Genomic DNA, 20797 nt, shown 5'->3' with positions numbered 1-20797 from the left:
GTACATTTCTTATTTCCAGCCTGATCATGGGGGGTATCTGGGTGAGTAGGAGATGAGCAGCGGACAACAAACGACTTACAAGGCTGCTGTGCTCCGTCCGAACATCGCCGTATCAACCTCCTCCTCCTTTTTAAGACCAATCCATAGCCCTCGTTATAAAGTGGAGTTGCATTTCTTGCAATACCTTTTTTGTCTACGTTGCATTCCAGACTCATTGGATCCTTCAAGAAATTCTTTCACTCTGGATTTGGTTATGTCAGTACTTTATTTGCTGCAGGATTTCTAAGTAATTTTTAAGTTTAAAGAGTAAAATTATTGAGTTTTGATTTCCATTATGAAAATATATATTGGTAGCAGAGTTAAGTGAATAAGCACTGTGATCCAGCCAGGTCCGTGTTCTGTGGCCTCTGCACGGCAGCCCTGCAAACCGCCTCCTACCTGCCAGCATCTCTCTTAAAGGGAACCTGTCAGGTACAATATGCACCTAGAACCACCAGCAGTTCTGGGTGCATATTGCTAATCCCTGCCTAACTGTCCTGGCATAAAGGGCCCAATGCCAACGCGGTGTAGTTTTGACGCGTATTTTCAGAAATCTGCAGCAAAATCTGCATGTCCATTGTGAAGCCAGCAAAGTCTGAGAATTCAGAAGTGCTGTGCCCACGTTGAGTATTTTTTCTCGTGCATGTTTGGTGCAGAAAAAAAATCTGCACTAAATACGCAAGGGAAAAATACTCAACGTGGGCACAGCACTTCTGAATTCTCAGACTTTGCTGGCTTCACAATGGACATGCAGATTTTTGCTGCAGATTTCTGAAAATCTGCATCAAAATCCCTGTCAAAATATGCAGCGTGGGCACTGGGCCTAATAGCAAAGATAAAGAGATCTTTATAAAAACTATTTCTAAAGATCATTTATTCTATGCTAATGAAGCCAGTGACTAGTCCCAAGGGAGTTACTTCCCCCAACTTAGTCTGCCCTCTGAGCATGTTAGCACGCCCACAGTAGCATGCTAACATGTTATTCAATACCCATCGTCATCAGTGGTGACACGGTACCTTGCATTTCCGGTCATGTGCACTATGAAACTGGGTGTGCACGATCCAGCTTCAGAGAGGTCTAGCGTGCATGACCGGAAGTGCTGGGACTTCTGATCATGCGCACTGCTTTGCGTCTGATGCAGTGACCATGGACAAAGGTACGCTCGTCACAGCCGATGACGCTGTGCACTATGCATTTAATATCATGTTAGCACGCACCTGTGGGTGTGCTAAAATGCTAAGAGGGCGGACTAGTCGGCGGAACTAACGCCCTTGCGACTAGTGCCTGCTCTCATTAGCAAATCCATAAAGGATCTTTAGAAAATCTTTTTCTATAGATATCTTTGTTACTAGATGCAGGGATTAGCAATATATATCCAGAACTGCTCTTGGTTCTGGGTGCATATTGCACCTGACAGGTTCCCGTTAATTGGCAGGCTGCAGAGATGCTGGCAGGTAGGGGGCGGATTGCAGGGTTCTCGACCAGTGACCTCTGAATACTGACCTGGATGGATCCGGGATCTACAGATCGATTCGCTCAGTAGTAATCTGATGTGCCAGCACTGAAAAAAAAATCACGCTTTACAGCCGCATGTAAATGTCTGGAAGTCCATTAGGGGTTTATCAATATGCTGAGTACATCGATTCGCCCCTATGCACTTCTAGGCTAATTTGCATGTGGCTTCAGAGCGCTGAGACATCATTTAAAAAAACAAAAAAAAACAACTGTTTTGTATACCACCAGTATGCCTGTTTTCAGTAGTAAAACATCCCATGGGCAGAATTACAGATATGTTCTGTTTTCCTGGCTTGGAGAGGGGTTAATGTCTGGCAGAGGGTTGTGCCCCCTCCTCGTCCACCATACTCTTGCTTTACACTACGTTCCCCAATCATTGATTGATTTTCTGCACCTTCATTTAATTTTTTTGTTTTCCTTTTAATTCATTCTTTAAATGAGGATTTTTTTTTTTTCTCTCTACGTTTCTGCCCCGTAAGTGCACTAAAAATGCATGTGCGTTTACATGTAGATTTTCCAAATCTAATGCAAGTCTATGGTGAAAACTTGCAAACTTAATGTACCTGCAGGAGGAACTAACAGGTTGCAGATATGAAACACGCACTGCAGGATAATAATCCAATTTATGTATATCAGCTCACCGTGTACGAGCTCACTCCTGGCTTCTCCCTGGAGCTTGGACAGGCACTGCCACAGCCCGATATTGCAAGTGAAAGAAAGAAGAAACATCCAGCTCTTCGGGCGAGGAAAGCCATGGTCTTTATTTTAGCATGCAGACAGCGGATGACATGACCAGCACAGGATAGTTTAAAGTGAACCTGTCAGGTGTAATATGCAGCCAGAACCACGAGCAGTTCTAGGAAACTAGTTAGTGGGAGCAATGCCTAGTAGAAGACTACATAGGTAAGGAGTTTCCTACTCCACACTGATGAAGGGCAAATGCCCCGAAACAGCTGTCTGCGGATGGATACCATGTTTTGGCATAGGTGGTTTCCTTGACTGGAGACTGCCCTTCCCGTGGTTGTTCCTTCCCGGTGAAAGACCTGGCTAGTTTCCTGCCAGCGTTGAGAAACATGTGATGGTGTCTCTGCGGCATTCTTGTTTTGCGTGCTGTCATGTGACCCGGAAGTTGCTGCGCTGCCACTTTACTGTATCATACTGTACTGGCGTGGGCTAGATCCGTCAAACCGGTGAAAAGCCGGATGTGTGAAATCGGCCTTAGGCAGGAATCACTAATATACACCCAGAACTGGGTACATATTGCACCTGACAGGTTCCCTTTAAATTCAGCACAATGGATGGAGATTTCTACGAACCTCATCCATTTTGCTTATGCTATAAAATGCTGCGTGTTGTGTTTTTTTTTTTTTTTTTACAGTAAAAATACGGAGCGTAAAAAAAACGTGAGTAAAACTCATCATGGGCACGAACTCCTTAAATCTTTGAAATCATAGTGCAGAAAATGAAAATTGAGAAATCTGCAATGGGCATATATTGGTTAATAACTGAAGGCCAATGTTATTTTGGGGGCCAAAGGTTGCAAAAGTGTTTGATCAGTGCCAAAGAGGGGTATTGTAACCTGCCAGCACTGTATCACTTTACAGGCCCCCACCCAGGTCATTGACCTATAGGATATTATATGGTTTGAGCCGATGGTGAGGACAGGAGTCGGCCATAACTTCTCATAGATGCCAGATGTAGGACTCTGCTCTTAGTTGGAGCCCTCATACATTTTATAGTCACGTCGGTGACCTCTTTTTGGGGTGAGGGGTTGTCTAGACCATTACAATAACTCTATAATTACACCACTTTTCTGTCCAGAAATGCACTATATGAGAACGTCTTCTATTGACTGAAGCCATGGGGTCCAGGATAGACTTCACACTCAAAGTTCTCCTCCTCCTATTTCTCTCCAAGGATTTACTTTTTTTTTTTTATTTTATATTCCCCCCCCGCCCCCCCCCCCCCCATTGTCTTTGGCTTTTACTGGAGAAGTGTAAACTATGTAAATTGATAGTTGACATCACCACTAAGTATCTGGAGCTTTTTGGAAGCCGTCAATTAGCGGATTGTGCTAGGACAATGAACTTTTGAGTATATACGCCGCCTCAGTGTGTTAATGTTGATGGCGTGCTCTTGATTGTTTGCATTAAACTAGAACATTCAATTCCTCGTTTCATAACCCTTTTTTTTTTTTTTTTTTTTTTTCTTTTTCCGATTTCCTTCTCTGTTTTGTACATTTAACCCACCCTTCCTAAAGCATTTATTTTATTTATTTTTTATCCTGAAATGAACTGTAAGATCCCACAGAGATGTATTTGCAGACTTCGGAGCTCCAGAAACGGAATGCCGCTTTTTTTTTTTTTTTTTTTTTTTTTGTACAATTTGGTGCAAGAAAGCTTCAGTAGTAATAAAGTCTGTTTTGTGCCGTTGCTATTACTGATGTGCAGTGGGGACCCTAAATCCTAAAGCCTGTATCTGAAAGATGTTCTGAAGCCCTTCTATATTTAACGCCATGAATGCTGAAATGGAAGCAAACAGAAGGTTTCCTTACCCAATTACACAGTCACAGCCAAGACACCTGTTTAACGTCCGTTTACCCCCCCCCCCCCCTCCACAAACCTATATCCATATATTCTATTAGGAAATTCTGAGTTAATGAGGCGAGGGTCAGTGGCTCTGTTCAAAATCCTAAATCTTTTTTGAGAACGGGAAACCTCTTCAATGAGTGTCTTTAACCTTGGAGGACCTGTACTATTGGGTTTGAATCTGCACTTTGCAATGCAAGTTATTACTACCGTTAACTCTAAGAAGCACTCCCATCAATGGTTTTCAGCCTCTTAAATCCACTCCAGCATTTTTTTGCTTTTATTGCACTGCTGGAGGGGTGATTTTAAATCTAAGAACCCTGACTTTTCTTATACTCAACCTTCTATCGCTACCCTCTGGACATTCCCCTGTGATTTGTGACCTGCTGGCAGCTCTTGTGTTTCATGGAGCGTGCCAGAGATCACAACTCAATGCAAGTCTATGAGAGCCTCATCCTGGCCTCCTCCCGGCCTCCTCCCGTCCCTCATAGAGATGCATTGAGAGTTTGATGTAACTTCTGACTTCCGGGCAGTCAGAGGTTACAGGAACAATGGGACTGCAGTGGCATCAGTAACAGGTGAAGCCACTGATCGGTGAGTATATGACAAGGGGCTTACATTTAAAGCGCAACTCCAACGCTGGGAAACCCCCCCCCCCCCAAAACATTGGAATGGTGCTTTTGATATTGCAATCATAATATTCTATAGCTCTGTGTACTTACAATTGTTCATTTTGCCTTTCTACCCAGTTAATTCTTCTTTCTTTGCTTTATGTAGAAACAGGAAGTTTCTTGTCCTTGCATGAATCATTCCCCCTCTTAACTCCTCCCTCTGCCATTGATTGTTGCATGAGTCAAGAGAATGCAGAGATAAGACTTCCTTTTTCTACATAGAGATTAGAAGGATTTACAGTTTGTTTTTAACAATGTGATGTTATAGACTTAATGGGAAAACAGAAGAATTAACTGGGTAGAAGCTACAAAATGAGCAACTGTAAATGCACAGTGTTGTACAATATGATTGCAATATATTAAAAGGATAAAAACTTTGATGGGAGTGTTTCTTTAATAGATTGCCAGGACTTCGGCCCTTCGTTTGAATGGCGTGGTAGTGTGCTGCTCCTCCGATCATTTGGTGTTACTGCTGAAAGTTGCCCTCTGCCTTTTTTTTTTTTTTCTTTTTTAGCAAAAGATCACGTGTATGGCAGAAGGTTTGAAGGTCATTTTGTTCATTTATTTTTTTTTCTGTTTATTATAGTTTCCAGTGAACTTATGGGTATTGGTGGCAGTCTTCATCTGCACAGTGACACGGGATTTGAGTGAGCAGATCAAGTGCTCACCTCCTACCATTTGCCCAAGCCCTTACGTGCTACCTTGCACGCAGTTTGCTGCCAAAGCTGGGTCCTGCGCATCCGCCTCCTATTGATTAGAATGGGAGTCAATGTGCAGTACCCGGCCGCTGCCACTATCAGAAAACGGAGCAGCTCCGGAACTGAGCATTTCCGGCTTCTGCTGATAGAACCTAGAACAGCTGATCAGCGGCGTGTCGGATTGATGACCTATCCTCAGCATAGGCCATCAATGTGAAATTAGTGGACAATCCCTTTAAATTCTCACTCCACACCTTGCTATTTGTGTGCTGTACATGGTTTTTCACAGACCCAAAAACTTGTATTGGCCCTTCTCATCTGTGATACCGGGAAAAAAAATCTTACTATACATTCCACAGAGGTTTGCATGGACAGTTTGTGAAAAAACACGTACATGTGACTGGCACCGTGGGTTATATTGGTCACATATTGTATCTCTGAAATAGCACAGATGCAACACGGATGTGTGAATCGGGCCTAATGGGGATGTTCCTGCATACGTTATTAATGATCGGTCTTTAGGATGCGTGAATATCAGATTGGGAGTGTTGGCAGACCCCACTGATCAGCAGGCATTAGTCCTGGTGGGCTCTGGTCTGAGCACTGAACTGAGTACTGATACTGTGCAGTAATGGAGCAACTGAGCACTGCACATCTGTTCCTATTCTCCAATAAAGGCAGATTTTTATTATAATTAATAATAATATTATGCCATTTATTCCATGGCGCTTTACATGTGAAAGGGGTATACATAATAGAGAAAAGGACAATAATCATAAACAATACAAGACACAGACTGGTACAGGAGGAGAGTGGACCCAGCAGCGGCTGCTACACATCGAGCGGAGCTGCGCTGTTACACTGTGCAGACAGGGATGTCCGGCTGATGTTTGCGGTGGTGGATCCACACTGATCAGCCATCATTAATCCCGATGACTCTGGGTCTGAGCACTGAACGGCGCCGTACTGTGCAGCCCTATTTTCGGTGTAGCGGCTGAGCACTTCACATCCGCTCCTATTCTCGTCAATAAAGACAGATCTGCAGGACCCAATCAAGAAATAACGTCTGGAACACCATACTGAGTCTGAACTGGGTGCAAAAACCTAAAATATCTACACTATATGGAGATAAGGTATGCACACCAGTGACTATGTAAGGGGAATATATGAAAAGCCGAAACTGCTGTGTGAATACTGACATGAAAAATCCAATAGCTATATAAGAATGAAAAATGGAATCTGCATTACTGCCATGAACATATGAATAAAGAGAAATTTAGCTACTGAATTGATCAATGCAATAGAGCCCCAACACTACGCCAAAGCATTTCTCTACGTTGGGGTCCCCAGCCTGTGTGTGTCCTCTCATGCAGTTAAAAACTTACCGTGTATGGGACGCTGAGACCCAGGCTATATATGCGTATGATATGGATTGGCAATAGGTGTGGTTGGGGAGGGTTCACAAACGAAAAACTACTAACAATAAGGAATAACGTTTGGAACTCCATTCTAAGTCCAAACTGGGTGCAAAAACCTAAAAAAACATCACTATGGGGAGATAAGGTATGCACACCAGTGACTATGCAAGGGGAATACATGGAATAGCAGAAACTGCTGTGTGAATACTGACTTGAAAAATCCAATAGCTATATGCAAGAGTGAATATGTGAAAAATGGAATCTGCATTACTGCCATGAACATATGAATCAAGAGAAATTTAGCTACTGAATTGATCAATGCAATAGAGCCCCAACACTACGCCAAAGTATTTCTCTACGTTGGGGTCCCTAGCTTGTGTGTGTCCTCTCATGCAGTTAAAAAACCTACCGTGTATGGGAAGCTGAGACCCAGGCTATATGTGTATAATGTGGACTGGCAGTAGGTGTGGTGGGGCCGGGTTCACAAACGAAAAACTACAAATGGAGCTCTGTTGCATTGATCAATTCAATAGCTAAATTTCTCTGTATTCACATGTTCATGGCAGTAATGCAGATTCCATTTTCATTCTTACATATAGCTATTGGATTTTTCATGTTAGTATTCACACAGCAGTTTCTGCTTTTCATATATTCCCCTTACATAGATCTGCAGGACCCGGCAGCGGCTGCAGCACATCAAGCCTATCTGCACTGTTACACTGTTCTGACATGGATGTCCGGCTGATGATTGGGGTGCTGGACCCACGCTAATCTGATAACGATCGACCCTGTGTATTGGATGACAATATGTATGTGCAATCCCAGCGAAGGGGCTCTGGCTTTTGGCATTTTTTTTTTTTTTTTTTTTTTTTTTTTTTTCCCCTTTCTAATCCGAGTTTAATGACCAATATTCCTGAACTTGCAGTCTGTGGAGTCTCGAGCTGTAATCCTCTCCAGCACCTTTCCCACACGGGGGGTTAAAATCCATTTCCCGGTTATAACTTAACGCTCCTGTGTTAAACATACATACGATTCCCAAGATTCTGCAAAAAAAAAAAATCATCTAAAAGCAAGCATGGTGAAATCACATCCAGGTGTCGGTCTGGATGCAGATCTCCAATATATTATTTATTTAATTTTTTTTTTTTTTTTTAAAAAGAGCTTTTTGTAAAACTAATAGCAGCTGCCTCCCTGACACTGGAGAAGTTTTATCCCTGGAATGAATCCATGTTCTGTGAGAATACAGAGGGGGAAAGATGTTTTTGTTTTTCCGCGGCTCATCTTAAGCCCTTTGTTACTGAAGGGGCCTCTTGGTGTTGTGGAGTAATGTAGTGTTGGCCCCGCCGCCGGTGCACGGAGAGGGCCTCTGATCCGGCTCTGCTTACTCGGCTCTGCACTCCCAAATACTGTCCATTGTTCACAGCTGAATGGGACTCTGTTGTCGGCCACGTTCACGCTGGGGACGTGATTAAAGTAGCAGCGGTGCGCGTCTATATTAAGGGTTACATCTTCCCCTTGTCTTCGTGAGTAACGTTCCTGTGTTATGACAGTTGTCTGTAGTTTAGACACTCTGCTCAGCACAGTTATTTTAAGCCTTTGTGATCCGCACTAATGGGGCTTGTTAAGACGGTGGCAACGAAGGAGAATGGCTATGCTTTCTCACTCCCCCCTCCATTCTCACAGGTGAGGGGCACATGAGGTGTGTAAGGCTACTTTCACACATCCGGTTTTTGCTCTGCAGCACAATACGGCGCTCTGCAGAAAAAACGCAACCGTTTTTTTTTTTTTGCCGCCGGTTGCGTTTTTTTTTTTTGCATAGACTTACATTAGTGCCGTATTGTGCCGCATGGGCTTGCGTTCGGTCCGGTTTTGCCGCATGCGGCAGATTTAGCCAATGCCGCGGCCGGATGGAACGTTGCCTGCAACGTTTTTTGCTCCAGCAAAAAAAACGCATCGCGCCGCATCCGGCCGCTGCGGCACATTTTTTAATGCAATGCCTATGGACGCGGATGCGGCGCGATGCGGAAAAACGCATCCGGCTGCCGCATGCGGTTTCTTCCACTGCGCATGCTCAGTAGCATGCCGCAACCGGAAAAAAAACGGACCGGCCGCATGTAAAAACTTATGCAAAGGATGCGGTGTTTTCACCGCATCCGTTGCATAGGTTTCACAGCCGGATTGAACCGCACTGCTCAAACCGGGTGTGTGAAAGTAGCCTTAGAGGCCGTACATGTTTGGCAATGGACGAGTATCCCTAATATTTCTTCCCCCCCCCCCCCCCACCACCACCACCACACCTATCTCTCTCTCAAAACATATGCACTCTTTTTTCTCGGTTGAGCGTGCATGTTCGCAATGAGAAAAGGGAAGCCACACCTCTGGCATCGGCAGCTTACCTTCTACAAGAACAATCAGGCATGTTGAAATTCAGTATCTGTTCTGTAGTCAAGGAGAACTGGAATATGTAAGACACTGCCCACGTGGTGATTTGTGGGTTTTTTTTTTTTTGCGCTGCTGTTTTTGGTGCAGATTTGTGCGTGGTTTGTGGCCCTAAACTGCATTTCTGACCTTCCCCCAGCAAAGTCTGAGAAATCTGAAAGGCTGTGCGCACATCTTCTTTTTTTACCTGCAGTTTTGGTTGCAGAAAAAGTAGCAACATGTCACTTCTTTTCTGCATTTTTCCCTGCGTTTTTCTATTGACAATGTTTAAAAAAAAAAAAAAAAAAAAAAAGCAGGGGCAAAAAACAAATGCGCGTTTTTTTTCGGCCAAAGGTGCGTTTTTTCGCTGGAGAAACAAAGCTGTGGTGTGCGCACCTACCCTTTCTGCGTGTTTTTTTTTTATTTTTTTTTTTATTGTACTGCACAATATAGACCTGCCCACTGGCGGCTGTGATTGGTTGCAGTGAGACAGCTGTCACTCAGCTTGGGGGCACATCTGACTGCAACCAATCGTGGACGAGGGAGGCAGGGGCTGAGCTGAGCCGAGCCTAACGACGTCCCGCACTCTCAGAAGCAGGAGAGGCCGCAGGAGCAGTGTGACAGCCGCATTGGTGATCGGTGAGCATGAAGGGGAGAGACCAACAGAGACCAAGTGACCTGCGTTTTTGTTGACAAAAAAACGGATGCAAAATGCAGCTAAACATTTTGGTTGTGTTTTCACACCTCATTCATTCAAAGTGAAAAATATTCACAAAACTGTTGTGAACACGTTTTCCCAGTTTGGGGCTCCCTCTTGTGGTCATTACTGGCAGTGCAGTTGATTTGTGGAATGAAACCCACACATCTGTGTAGGACTGGCAATCGGGGTCAGATTGGGCTATTTAACTGAGTAGTTTTCTCCTGTTACTTGCCGGTGGTCAATGTCTCCTGTGTGTTAAGGACATTCTGTAACCAGCTCTGCTCACTACCAGAACTCCTCTCAGATAAATGGTCTTTGTACCTCTGCTGTTTGTTTTCCACTTTCTTGTTGTTTTCTTTGCTTTGATACTAATGCATGATTCCTATTTTGCCTGTGTGGAGTTCGTGGTGGAATGGGATCATTCCCTGCTGGGAGTGTCTGTATACTTGGCTTGATGATTCTGTAAGGTATTGTGTTTTCATATGCTTGGTATTTAATTCAGTCCCTCATCTGTATCAGTGACCTCCGGATTTTTCCATATCCGTAGTGCTGGTATATATTAGGGTTTTTACGGCTGCAGTCAGTTGCTCTTTCCTATAAAGATAGATTTCAGCAAAGGTGAGGAGCAAACTGTCTTTTCTGGCTTTGTATTGTGCTTTTCTATATCACCATAGCTTTTACATGTGGGGGGCTATCTATCTATCTTTGGTGACTACTCCGAGGCAGATTAGCTTTCTTATATTTCTATCTGTGAGATTTGGTCCTCCGGCTTTGTCGAGGCGTCCAGGTCATCGTAGGCTCGTCCTACGAGTACTTCTAGTTGTGTGTCAGGATCAGGTCTGCAGTCCGTTAAGTTTCCATCCAGTCTGTTACCTTTTTGGGATTCCGCATTTTTTTAATCCTCCTCAGTTCCTGAATCATTACACAAAACGCAATGAAGGGACACGCCTTTTCTCTTTTTTTTTTTTTTTTTTTTTTTTTTTTTTTTTTTTTTATATTTACACGCAACAATTTTGACAAATTTGTCAATCAAAAAAAAAGTGCGGATGGAAATTTTGACTTCTCATAGACTTTGCTGGGGAAGCAAAATGCATGCATTTTGTCATTGACACTGTGCAGTTTAAAACGCAAGAAAAAAAAACGCAACGTATGCACATGGCCTAACCATCCCTGTATGTAGTAGCATAGAGAAAGGGATCTTTAGAAAAAGTATTTCTAAAGATCCTTTATGATATGCTAATGAGCGCAGGGACTAGTCGCAAGGTTTAGTTCCTGTGCTCATTTCGCCCTCAGGGGCATGCTAACATGTGCTATTCAATGCCCACTGTCATCAGTGGTGACACGTGTACCTGTGTCCGTTGTCACCACCTCTGACCCTGTGCTTAGGGTCAGTGCGCATGGTCAGTAGTCGCCACACTTAGTTATGCGCACTAGACCTTTCTAAAGCCGGGACACGTACACCCTTCATAGTGCGGTGGCTTCTGATCACGTGGACTGACCCTAAGCCCAGCGTCTGAGAGGTGGTGTCACCACCGATGAGGAAGCTGGCAATGGGCATTGAATAGCATGCTGGCACATCCCTGTGGGCCTGCTAACGTGCTAAGAGGGTGTAATGAGTGCAGGAGCTAATGCCCTTGTGACTAGTCCCTGCGCTCATTAGTATATCATAAAGGATCTTTAGAAATATTTTTTTTTTTTTTCTTTTTTCTACAGATCTTTTTCTATGCTACTAGATGCAGGGATTAGGAATATGTACCCAGAACTGCTTGTGGTTCTGGATGCATACAGGACCTGACAGGTTCACTTTTTTTTAAGAAGGCCCCCTGGGTACCAGTGTAACACCGGCACCCCACGTTCTCTCATGTACAACCACGTTGCAAACATTTCAATGCTGTGATTGTCACTGGCATCTAAATGGTTAAACAGCAGCGATCTTAGCTATTCTGTAAGTGGCACATGCCGGCTGTACAGCTTGTGTGTGCTGGGGAGTGAATATACGTCCTGGTGCAGGTAGGGGCTAATTGTACCCCCGGGTATGACTGCTCGGGTATGACCTGGTCACATGGTTTATTTAATCAGGGTTTTTTTTTTTCCCTCATCTGGATTGGCTCTGCTTTGCTCAGTGCCGCACAGAAGCTGCCGTTCTCTCCACTTCTCTACCCTGTGCACGTAGTGTAATCTCTCCGCACTCAGACGGCGTGTTCCCGGGATTTCATGTTCACACGTTGCAATCTTTCTCACTTTAAGGCTGGATACATCAGTAATGTCACCTGTTGCTTATAAGCCGGCTCCGCAGTCTGAGCTGACGGACGGACGTCATCGTCAGCAGGAGGCCCTGTGATCCCCAATATCAGACATCTCGTTCCCGTGTCGCTCACATCTCAGAAGTATTTCATGTAGGCAAAGCTCTGTATCATCACAGCCCAGATACCCAGTGGAAAAGGCTGAGTTCTCGCTAAGACGCTGCCCAAAGCCAAGGCAAAATGCTTTTGAAATAGGATTTAAAAAAAAAAAAAAATAATAAAAATGTTCTGCGCCCAGCAGTGTATACACAACTTATGTCATCGGCTGCCGTCCTGCTGGTGCGCTGCCACATGGTGCACACTTTACACCTTTTTTGGTATCGACTGTAAAGAAACTTGGTTATCTGATATATTTTTATCCTCTGACAACCGACAAACCACGTATGTTGTGTCTCCTTACAGCTATAAATGCATCCATCAAAGCCTGGAGGACAACAACCGCTGCCCGAAGTGTAACTATGTGGTGGATAACATTGATCATCTCTACCCAAACTTCCTAGGTGAGTGTCGTCCTTGGCTAATGTTCATGTTTCTTTTGTATATATGTATATACACACACACACACACACACACACACACACACACACACACACATATATATATTAGTATGTATGTTTATATACATATATAATTTACACACACTATATATGTATATGTATATGTGTGTGTGTGTGTGTGTGTATATGTAATATATATATATATATATATATATATATATATATATATATATATATATATATATATATATATATATATATATATATATATATATATATATATATATATATATATATATATACATAATATTTAGTATGTATGTTTATATACATATATAATTTACACACACTTGGAATCAGGATCTCTGTCACTCCTGTATACTTTTCTCAGATAAGACCGCATAATCTCAGTGGCATGATTCCCTTTAAATGGGGTAAATTAGGACACCCTTTCTGTGAGTCGGAGAGCAGTTTTATAAGTGCATGTACGGCCCTGTCTCTTTAACTCAAGATGCTGCTCTTGGCACTTTGTGATTACGGAGCACCAGACGGGGGGGCCATACGCCTGGTAAAACGTACAAGGATCCACAGCCTTGTAATTTGGGTGTGTGTTGCGATAAGGGCTTTTTTTGCAGGACAAGCCTGTGTTAGATATTCGCGTTTTAGTTCCTTGTATACAATCCCTCGGCCCGAGCGTCTCGCCGCGAGTCACCTGTTGTTTGTGGTTTTTCTTTCAGTAAATGAACTTATTCTCAAACAGAAGCAGAGATTTGACGACAAGCGGCTAAAGCTGGACCCATCGGTAAGATGCGACTAACACCTCGCTAAATGGAAGTGACACGGGTTATCAAAAAGCAATCACACGCACCGCGCTCCCCCGATAGAAGCATAACAAGGTGCCGGAGTAACTTCACTCCAAGAAGTAATAGTTCAGAGGCAGAAGAAATTGCCCAAACTTTTATTACGCTGCAGCCGTCTATTATCTCGCTGATTTGTCGCTTCCATTCTGAAATCACAATAACCGTGCTCAGAGGAAGATGACTGCCGACACCGAGGTGCGGAGGGGGATGGCAGAATAGACAGTCTGAGATTTTGGCTAAAAGGATTTTATGCAAAAAAAACCCCCAAAAACTAATGTTCTACTAATTCTGAATATAATTGATCTTCACTTTCAGTCTCTTGTTTCCATCTAGGGGACTTAAGTCACCCTAAACTTGCTCATTGAGGATATGAATTGAACAGTCAACACATTAAAGGGTTAAAAAAAAAACACATTAAAAAAAAACCCTACCACTTATCCTGTTATTAACCAGTTCCTTGCTGGTCTCTGGCTAGCATTTGGTGGACAATAACTAGCTGTAGAGAACTACCTTTGTTTGGTTCCAGGAGATGGGTGTCAGTATCTCATGGGGTCAGGAAACCCCTTTAAGGGGTTCTCCACTACTAGGACAACCCCTTCTGACTCCACATGTATCCCCAAGGTAAAATAATAGACTATACTCCCGTCCTGTGTCGGCGCCATTCTGAAATCGAGGTGCCAGGGCTCGCGTGGGCTTGTGACGTCTTGCGAGCCCCGCGTTCAATCAGCGCCGACTCCTGTCTCCCCGCCATTGGACCAAACAATGAACAGGAAGTGAGCGCAGCCGCTGTGCTCACGTCCTGCTTATTGTTAATTTGGGCCGCAGGTGGGAAGATTGGACGCGGAGTTCGCGAGACGTCACAACACCAGGTGAGCCCCAGCATCGTGATATATGGCACCGCTGGAACGGCACCGGTACAGGAGGATAGTAGGAAGGAATCCAGAAGTTGTCCTAATTTTCGGCAACCCCTTTAAATTCTACCACTAACTATTGTGTAGGTCTCATTCAAGTGATCCCACCCTGTCAAATAATGGTCTAACTTTTGAAGGTTCCCATCATTAAAGGGATTGTCTGGTCTTCTGGTTCATGTCTGCACACACTGTAGGGCTATGTGCCCACGGGACAACGTACCTACGGATTTTGCCGCTTAAATCCCACGGGTTTTATCTGGCTTTTCCAGATAAATCCGCAGGTTAACCCAAGTACAGACTCTCCCCATGTTATCCTAAGGAATTTGGGGAGTGCTGTATCAATGCTGCGGTAGTGCGGCTGCAGAATATTCTGCGGATGTCCCGCCTCTCCACTATGGAGATACAGGCCGGTACGTCTGCAGGTATTTCCGTGCTTGTCCTGCAAGTTTACCGCAACAAAAATGCTCGAATCCTGCAGCAACGGATAGCTATGGATTCCGGGGAGCAGCTGCGGGAAACCTGCGGCAAAGTTCGCCGCTACATTGTCTTGTGGGCACACAGCCTTACACTGACACTTTCAGAATTTAGAAGTGGTGAGAAGTCACCGGTTTTGCCCATGAAAAGCGGGCTGTCGTGTCACTACAGGTTTGTGATTTGCACTCACGTGCCAACTAGACGTGCTTGGCCTCTCATAATTCACTTGTATTGGGAGAGGTCGAGCACTTCCGGTTGGAATGTGGCTGGAGGTCTGCAAATCGCAAACTTGTGACCGCGTGAATCCTGACCTCGTGCACACTGTCAGGATTTTGCCATTAGTGACTTCAGGCTTTTATCAGAAGACTACATAACCCCGTCAACTTTTTTTCAACAGATGTGCTACAGTAGTTCCTCTGTGGGATCGGATCAGATGGGCCTTCACCCCCCACACAAGTTAATGAGCCTTGAAAGCCCGTGGCCAGTTGACCGGTTTTCCATCCTTGGACCACTTTTGGTAGTTATTATCCACTGCCTAACGAGCACACACTGCAAGATCCCCCGTTTCGGAGATCTTCTTTCATCACCATTTGTTAAAGTCAACCACTTCACTTTATTTGCCTATTTTCCTGCTTCCAACACCTCAAGAACTGTTCCCTGTCTATTACAGTCTTTCCCACCCTGTGACAGGTGCTATTATATCAAGATTACTATTGAGGTGAGACCCGTGTGGTAGCCAGGACAGCTGAAACTCTGCTCACCCGCTCTTACCCAGCGACTGCGTGATTTTAAGACCATATTGCGGCTGGCCACTAGGCCAAAACGCCACACCTTTTGGCCTTGCCGTTAAAGGGAACCTGTCAGGTCCAATATGCACCTAGAACGACGAGCAGTTCTGGGTGCATATTGCTAATCCCTGCCTAACCGTTCCTGTATACACTAGCATAGATAAGGAGATCTTTAGCAAAAGTATTTTTAAAGATCCTTTTATGATATGCTAATGAGCGAGGGGACTAGTCACAAGGGTGTTAGTTCCTGCACTCATTCCGCCCACAGGGGTGTGCTAACATCATATTCAATGCCTAGCAGCATCATCGGCAGTGACGCGTGTACCTGTGTCCGTTGCACCGCCTCAAACGCCAAGGTTTGGGTCAGTGCGTATGATAAGTAGTCACCGCACTTACAGTCGTGTGCACTAAATCTCTCTGAAGCCGGGACGCGTACACCCGGTTTCATAGTGCGCATGACCAGAAGTGCGGTGACCTGATCCATATGCACGGACTCCAAGCTTTGCATCTGAGGTAGTGCAATGGACACAGGTACACGCGTCACTGCCGATGACGCTGGGCAATGGGCATTGAATAGCATGCATGCATTCCTCTGTGGGCGTGCTAACATGCTAAGAGGGCAGAATGAGCGCAGGAACTAACGCCCTTGCGACTAGTCCCTGTGCTCATTAGCATATCATAAAGGCTCTTTAGAAATACTTTTTCTATAGATCTCTTTACCTATGCTACTAGATACAGGGACAGTTTGGCAGGGATTAGGCTACGTTCACACTACGTTTTGCCGTTCAGTTGTCCCGTCGGGGCATCGGTCTGACCCGCGGCTCCCCCCCCCCCACCCTGCAAAACGTGTTTCGGACACATGCGCCTACAGGGCCATTGACTGTAATGGAGCAGACTACGTTAGCGTGTGCTCTTGTTTTGTACCATTTGTGCACATATACATTTTCTGCAGGCGGACACCCGAACATAGTGGACTACGTTCAAGTGTCCGCCTGTAAAAAAACAATATGCACGAAAATGGAACAAAACAAGAGCACACGCTAACGGAGTCTGCTCCATTACAGTCAATGGCCCTGTCGGCGCATGCGTCCGAAACACGTTTGGCAGGGTGGGGGGGAGGGGCGGGTCGGACTGATACCCCGACGGGACCACTGAACGTGAGGCAAAATGCAGTGTGAAAGGGGCCTTGGCAAAATGCACCCAGAACTGCCCGTTGTTCTAGGTGCATATTGTACCTGACAGGTTCCTTTTAATCTTTTGGTTGGTCAGTATATTTTTACATAGAAATGACCGGTGTGGCAGAGAATTGCACATGGCAAAATTAAACTGCACCTACCTTCAAAAATCTATTTGGAGAAGCCAGCAATGGCCTAAACTAGAATTGTGCAAGTACCTAACTATTCACACTCGCTATACTCATAACGAGCACTGTCTAATTCTTGCATATTCATTCCGAATAGCGTGTGCAATGCAAGTCAATGGGGCAAACTGGCAATGTAACAAGTAACCTGAATGCCGCACTATTTGCTACTCGCATGAATAGTACGGAATTCGGGTTACTCGTTACTTTGCAAGTTTTCCCATTGACTTAAATTGCACACGCTATTCGGAATGAATACGCGGGTATTAGACAGTGCTCGTTATGACTAAACAAAGTTATCAACCAATCCATAACTCCATAAGAGATTATTATAAGTAATATGAGAATAGAGTCATAATGTAAAGAATTGGAGAGGACTAGGACGAGTCGCAACAAAACACCAAAAACAAAGAGACGAGACGACCAAGAAGCCCAAGGTGGATCTTTTTATTAGGGTGTTTGGTTAGCGGCACAATAGCAAGAGAAACGCTAAGATCAGGAAACCCCGGAAAAAACAGTGATTGTTCACTGGATCTATGAGAGTTAATCTATATACACCGTATAGGAAGGTAGAAAAAAAATACATATATACCTAGTATAAACATAATTGCCAATGATACCAGGTATGGGTGAAAACAGCCATATAAGTAAGTCACATGTGTAGTTACCAAGATAATGAAACCTAAATGGTCATAGGAGATATATAAAGTGACGGTGGCTGTTACACCCAAAACCATATGGTCAAAAGACGTCCAAGAGGCAAGTGCCTATCATAGAATGTACATACCAGGGGAATCCGGGAGGGACCGGGTGTCAGCGTCCTCCCGACGCCTGTTTCGGCGAGAAAAGCCTTCATCAGGGGGGGTGTATAGCGAGTATGAATAGTTAGATACTCGCTCCACTCTAGTCTAAGCAATCTCAGATGACTAGTCAGAGGCCAGTCCACAGTGATCTGTCTACCGCGATCCCCTTGACTGACAGGTCTCTCCCTTTGCACACACATTAGGAGGAGATGCAGCGTTTCGGAGCGTAACACACAAGGCTGCAGCCATACTCCGATTCGGAGACTGTGAATCGGATGCCAGGTCCCCTTTAATATAAATACCAAGTAGCTGTGACTAATTAAAAGTTGCGTTTGGCTCCACTCGCACAATCCATGGTCAGCGTCGCCCTTCTGCGCATCACGAACCTTCCTCTTTTTCCAACCGGAATTGTTGAACTTCGCAGCGTTCAGCTTTCAGGATTGAATAGGGCTGGAGAGCTCCAAAAAATGTGCCCACCGTAGATCAACACAGGGAGCACGGCCTGACATTACTGTGTTACCGAGGAGCCGGCTGCCATTCTGCGAAATGTGACGGCGTTCTGTTGTAGACGGCTTCAGGGTCACAAAGTGCATCCAATGACCGGTGCGAATTAAAGGCCGGATCGTCCTATAAAGTCACTAATAACTGATGCCACGGCCGCCCACGCTTTTGTGCTGAAACGGCGGATCGGGTTCATAGTGTAACGTGAATTTGTGAGTAAAGGGTGGTTTCATCTGTTTCAACATTTTCTGTTTCTATTATCCTAGAACGGGCACCGATGGCAGATCTTCCAAGACCTCCTGGTTACTGATCAAGATAATCTGGATTTGGCCAACGTGAACCTGATGCTGCAGCTTTTGGTCCAGAGGAAGCGGCAGCTTGAAGCAGTAAGCATACATCAGAAGTCCTATTCCTTTTAACTCTTTAAAGGGGTTTTCTAGTGGGAAATTTTTATTTGAAAAAAAAAGGGGCAGAATTATTTGTGAGCAAAAATATTTGTAGGACCCTGGACTAGCGGCCAAGTCAGTAGACCATTGGTAGCACCGCAATGTAGTGATGTTGTGGGTCCTACTAATCGGAAAAGTGCTGTGGATGCCGCAGGCCTGTAGGAGTTCGCAGTGCAGGGACATGCAGATATATATATATATATATATATATATATATATATATATATATATATATATATATATATATCTCTCTATATATCTCTATGTGCCTACAAGTAGTATTCAACCCCCTGCAGATTTAGCAGGTTTGATAAGATGCAAATAAGTTAGAGCCTGCAAACTTCAAACAAGAGCAGGATTTATTAACAGATGCATAAATCTTACAAACCAACAAGTTATGTTGCTCAGTTAAATTTTAATAAATTTTCAATTCATCAGACCAGAGAACCTTGAACTAGTCTGTCTCAGAGTCCTCCAAGTGATCATGAGCAAACTGTAGACGAGCCTTGACATGACGCTTTGAAAGTAAAGGTACCTTACGGGCTCGTCTGGAACGGAGACCATTGCGGTGGAGTACGTTATTTATGGTATTGACTGAAACCAATGTCCGCACTGCCATGAGATCTTCCCGGAGCTCCTTCCTTGTTGTCCTTGGGTTAGCCTTGACTCTTCGGACATGCCTGGCCTCAGTACGGGTGGAAACTTTCAAAGGCTGTCCAGGCCGTGGAAGGCTAACAGTAGTTCCATAAGCCTTCCACTTCCGGATGATGCTCCCAACAGTGGAGACAGGTAGGCCCAACTCCTTGGAAAGGGTTTTGTACCCCTTGCCAGCCTTGTGACCCTCCACGATCTTGTCTCTGATGGCCTTGGAATGCTCCTTTGTCTTTCCCATGTTGACCAAGTATGAGTGCTGTTCACAAGTTTGTGGCGGGTCTTAATTAGTCAGAAAAGGCTGGAAAAAGAGATAATTAATCCAAACATGTGAAGCTCATTGTTCTTTGTGCCTGAAATACTTCTTAATACTTTAGGGGAACCAAACAGAATTCTTGTGGTTTGAGAGGTTGAATAATAAATGACCCTATGAATAAACTTTTCACAATTTAAAAAAAAATAAAAAAAAACTAACTTCTTTTTTGCTGCAGTGCATTTCACACTTCCAGGCTGATCTACAGTCCAAATGTCACAATGCCAAATCTATATATATATATATATATATATATATATATATATATATATATATATATATATATATATATATATATATATATATATATATATATATATATATATATCTATATCTATATCTATATCTCTTAGGTCCAGAAATATTTGGACAGTGACACAATTTTCGCGAGTTGGGCTCTGCATGCCACCACATTGGATTTGAAATGAAATCTCTACAACAGAATTCAAGTGCAGATTGTAACGTTTAATTTGAAGGTTTGAACAAAAATATCTGATAGAAATTGTAGGAATTGTACACATTTCTTTACAAACACTCCACATTTTAGGAGGTCAAAAGTAATTGGACAAATAAACCAAACCCAAACAAAATATTTTTATTTTCAATATTTTGTTGCAAATCCTTTGGAGGCAATCACTGCCTTAAGTCTGGAACCCATGGACATCACCAAACGCTGGGTTTCCTCCTTCTTAATGCTTTGCCAGGCCTTTACAGCCACAGCCTTCAGGTCTTGCTTGTTTGTGGGTCTTTCCGTCTTAAGTCTGGATTTGAGCAAGTGAAATGCATGCTCAATTGGGTTAAGATCTGGTGATTGACTTGGCCATTGCAGAATGTTCCACTTT

General features: G+C 44.0%; 1 protein-coding gene across 1 annotated transcript in view; it reads left to right on the top strand.

Annotated features, from left to right (window-relative positions):
* Positions 1 to 20797, top strand: part of COP1 (COP1 E3 ubiquitin ligase) — a 244101-nt gene that overhangs the window by 15807 nt on the left and 207497 nt on the right. Inside the window, exons 3-6 of the mRNA XM_075322136.1 lie at positions 12754 to 12851; positions 13586 to 13650; positions 15491 to 15610; positions 18812 to 18931. Coding sequence (XP_075178251.1) covers positions 12754 to 12851; positions 13586 to 13650; positions 15491 to 15610; positions 18812 to 18931 — 403 coding nt within the window. The remainder of the gene's footprint in view (positions 1 to 12753; positions 12852 to 13585; positions 13651 to 15490; positions 15611 to 18811; positions 18932 to 20797) is intronic.

The sequence above is a fragment of the Anomaloglossus baeobatrachus genome, chromosome 8, assembly GCF_048569485.1.
Source record: "Anomaloglossus baeobatrachus isolate aAnoBae1 chromosome 8, aAnoBae1.hap1, whole genome shotgun sequence".
NCBI lineage: Eukaryota > Metazoa > Chordata > Amphibia > Anura > Aromobatidae > Anomaloglossus > Anomaloglossus baeobatrachus.
The sequence above is the reverse complement of the archived record's forward strand: the minus strand, read 5'-3'. Positions and strand labels throughout refer to the sequence as shown.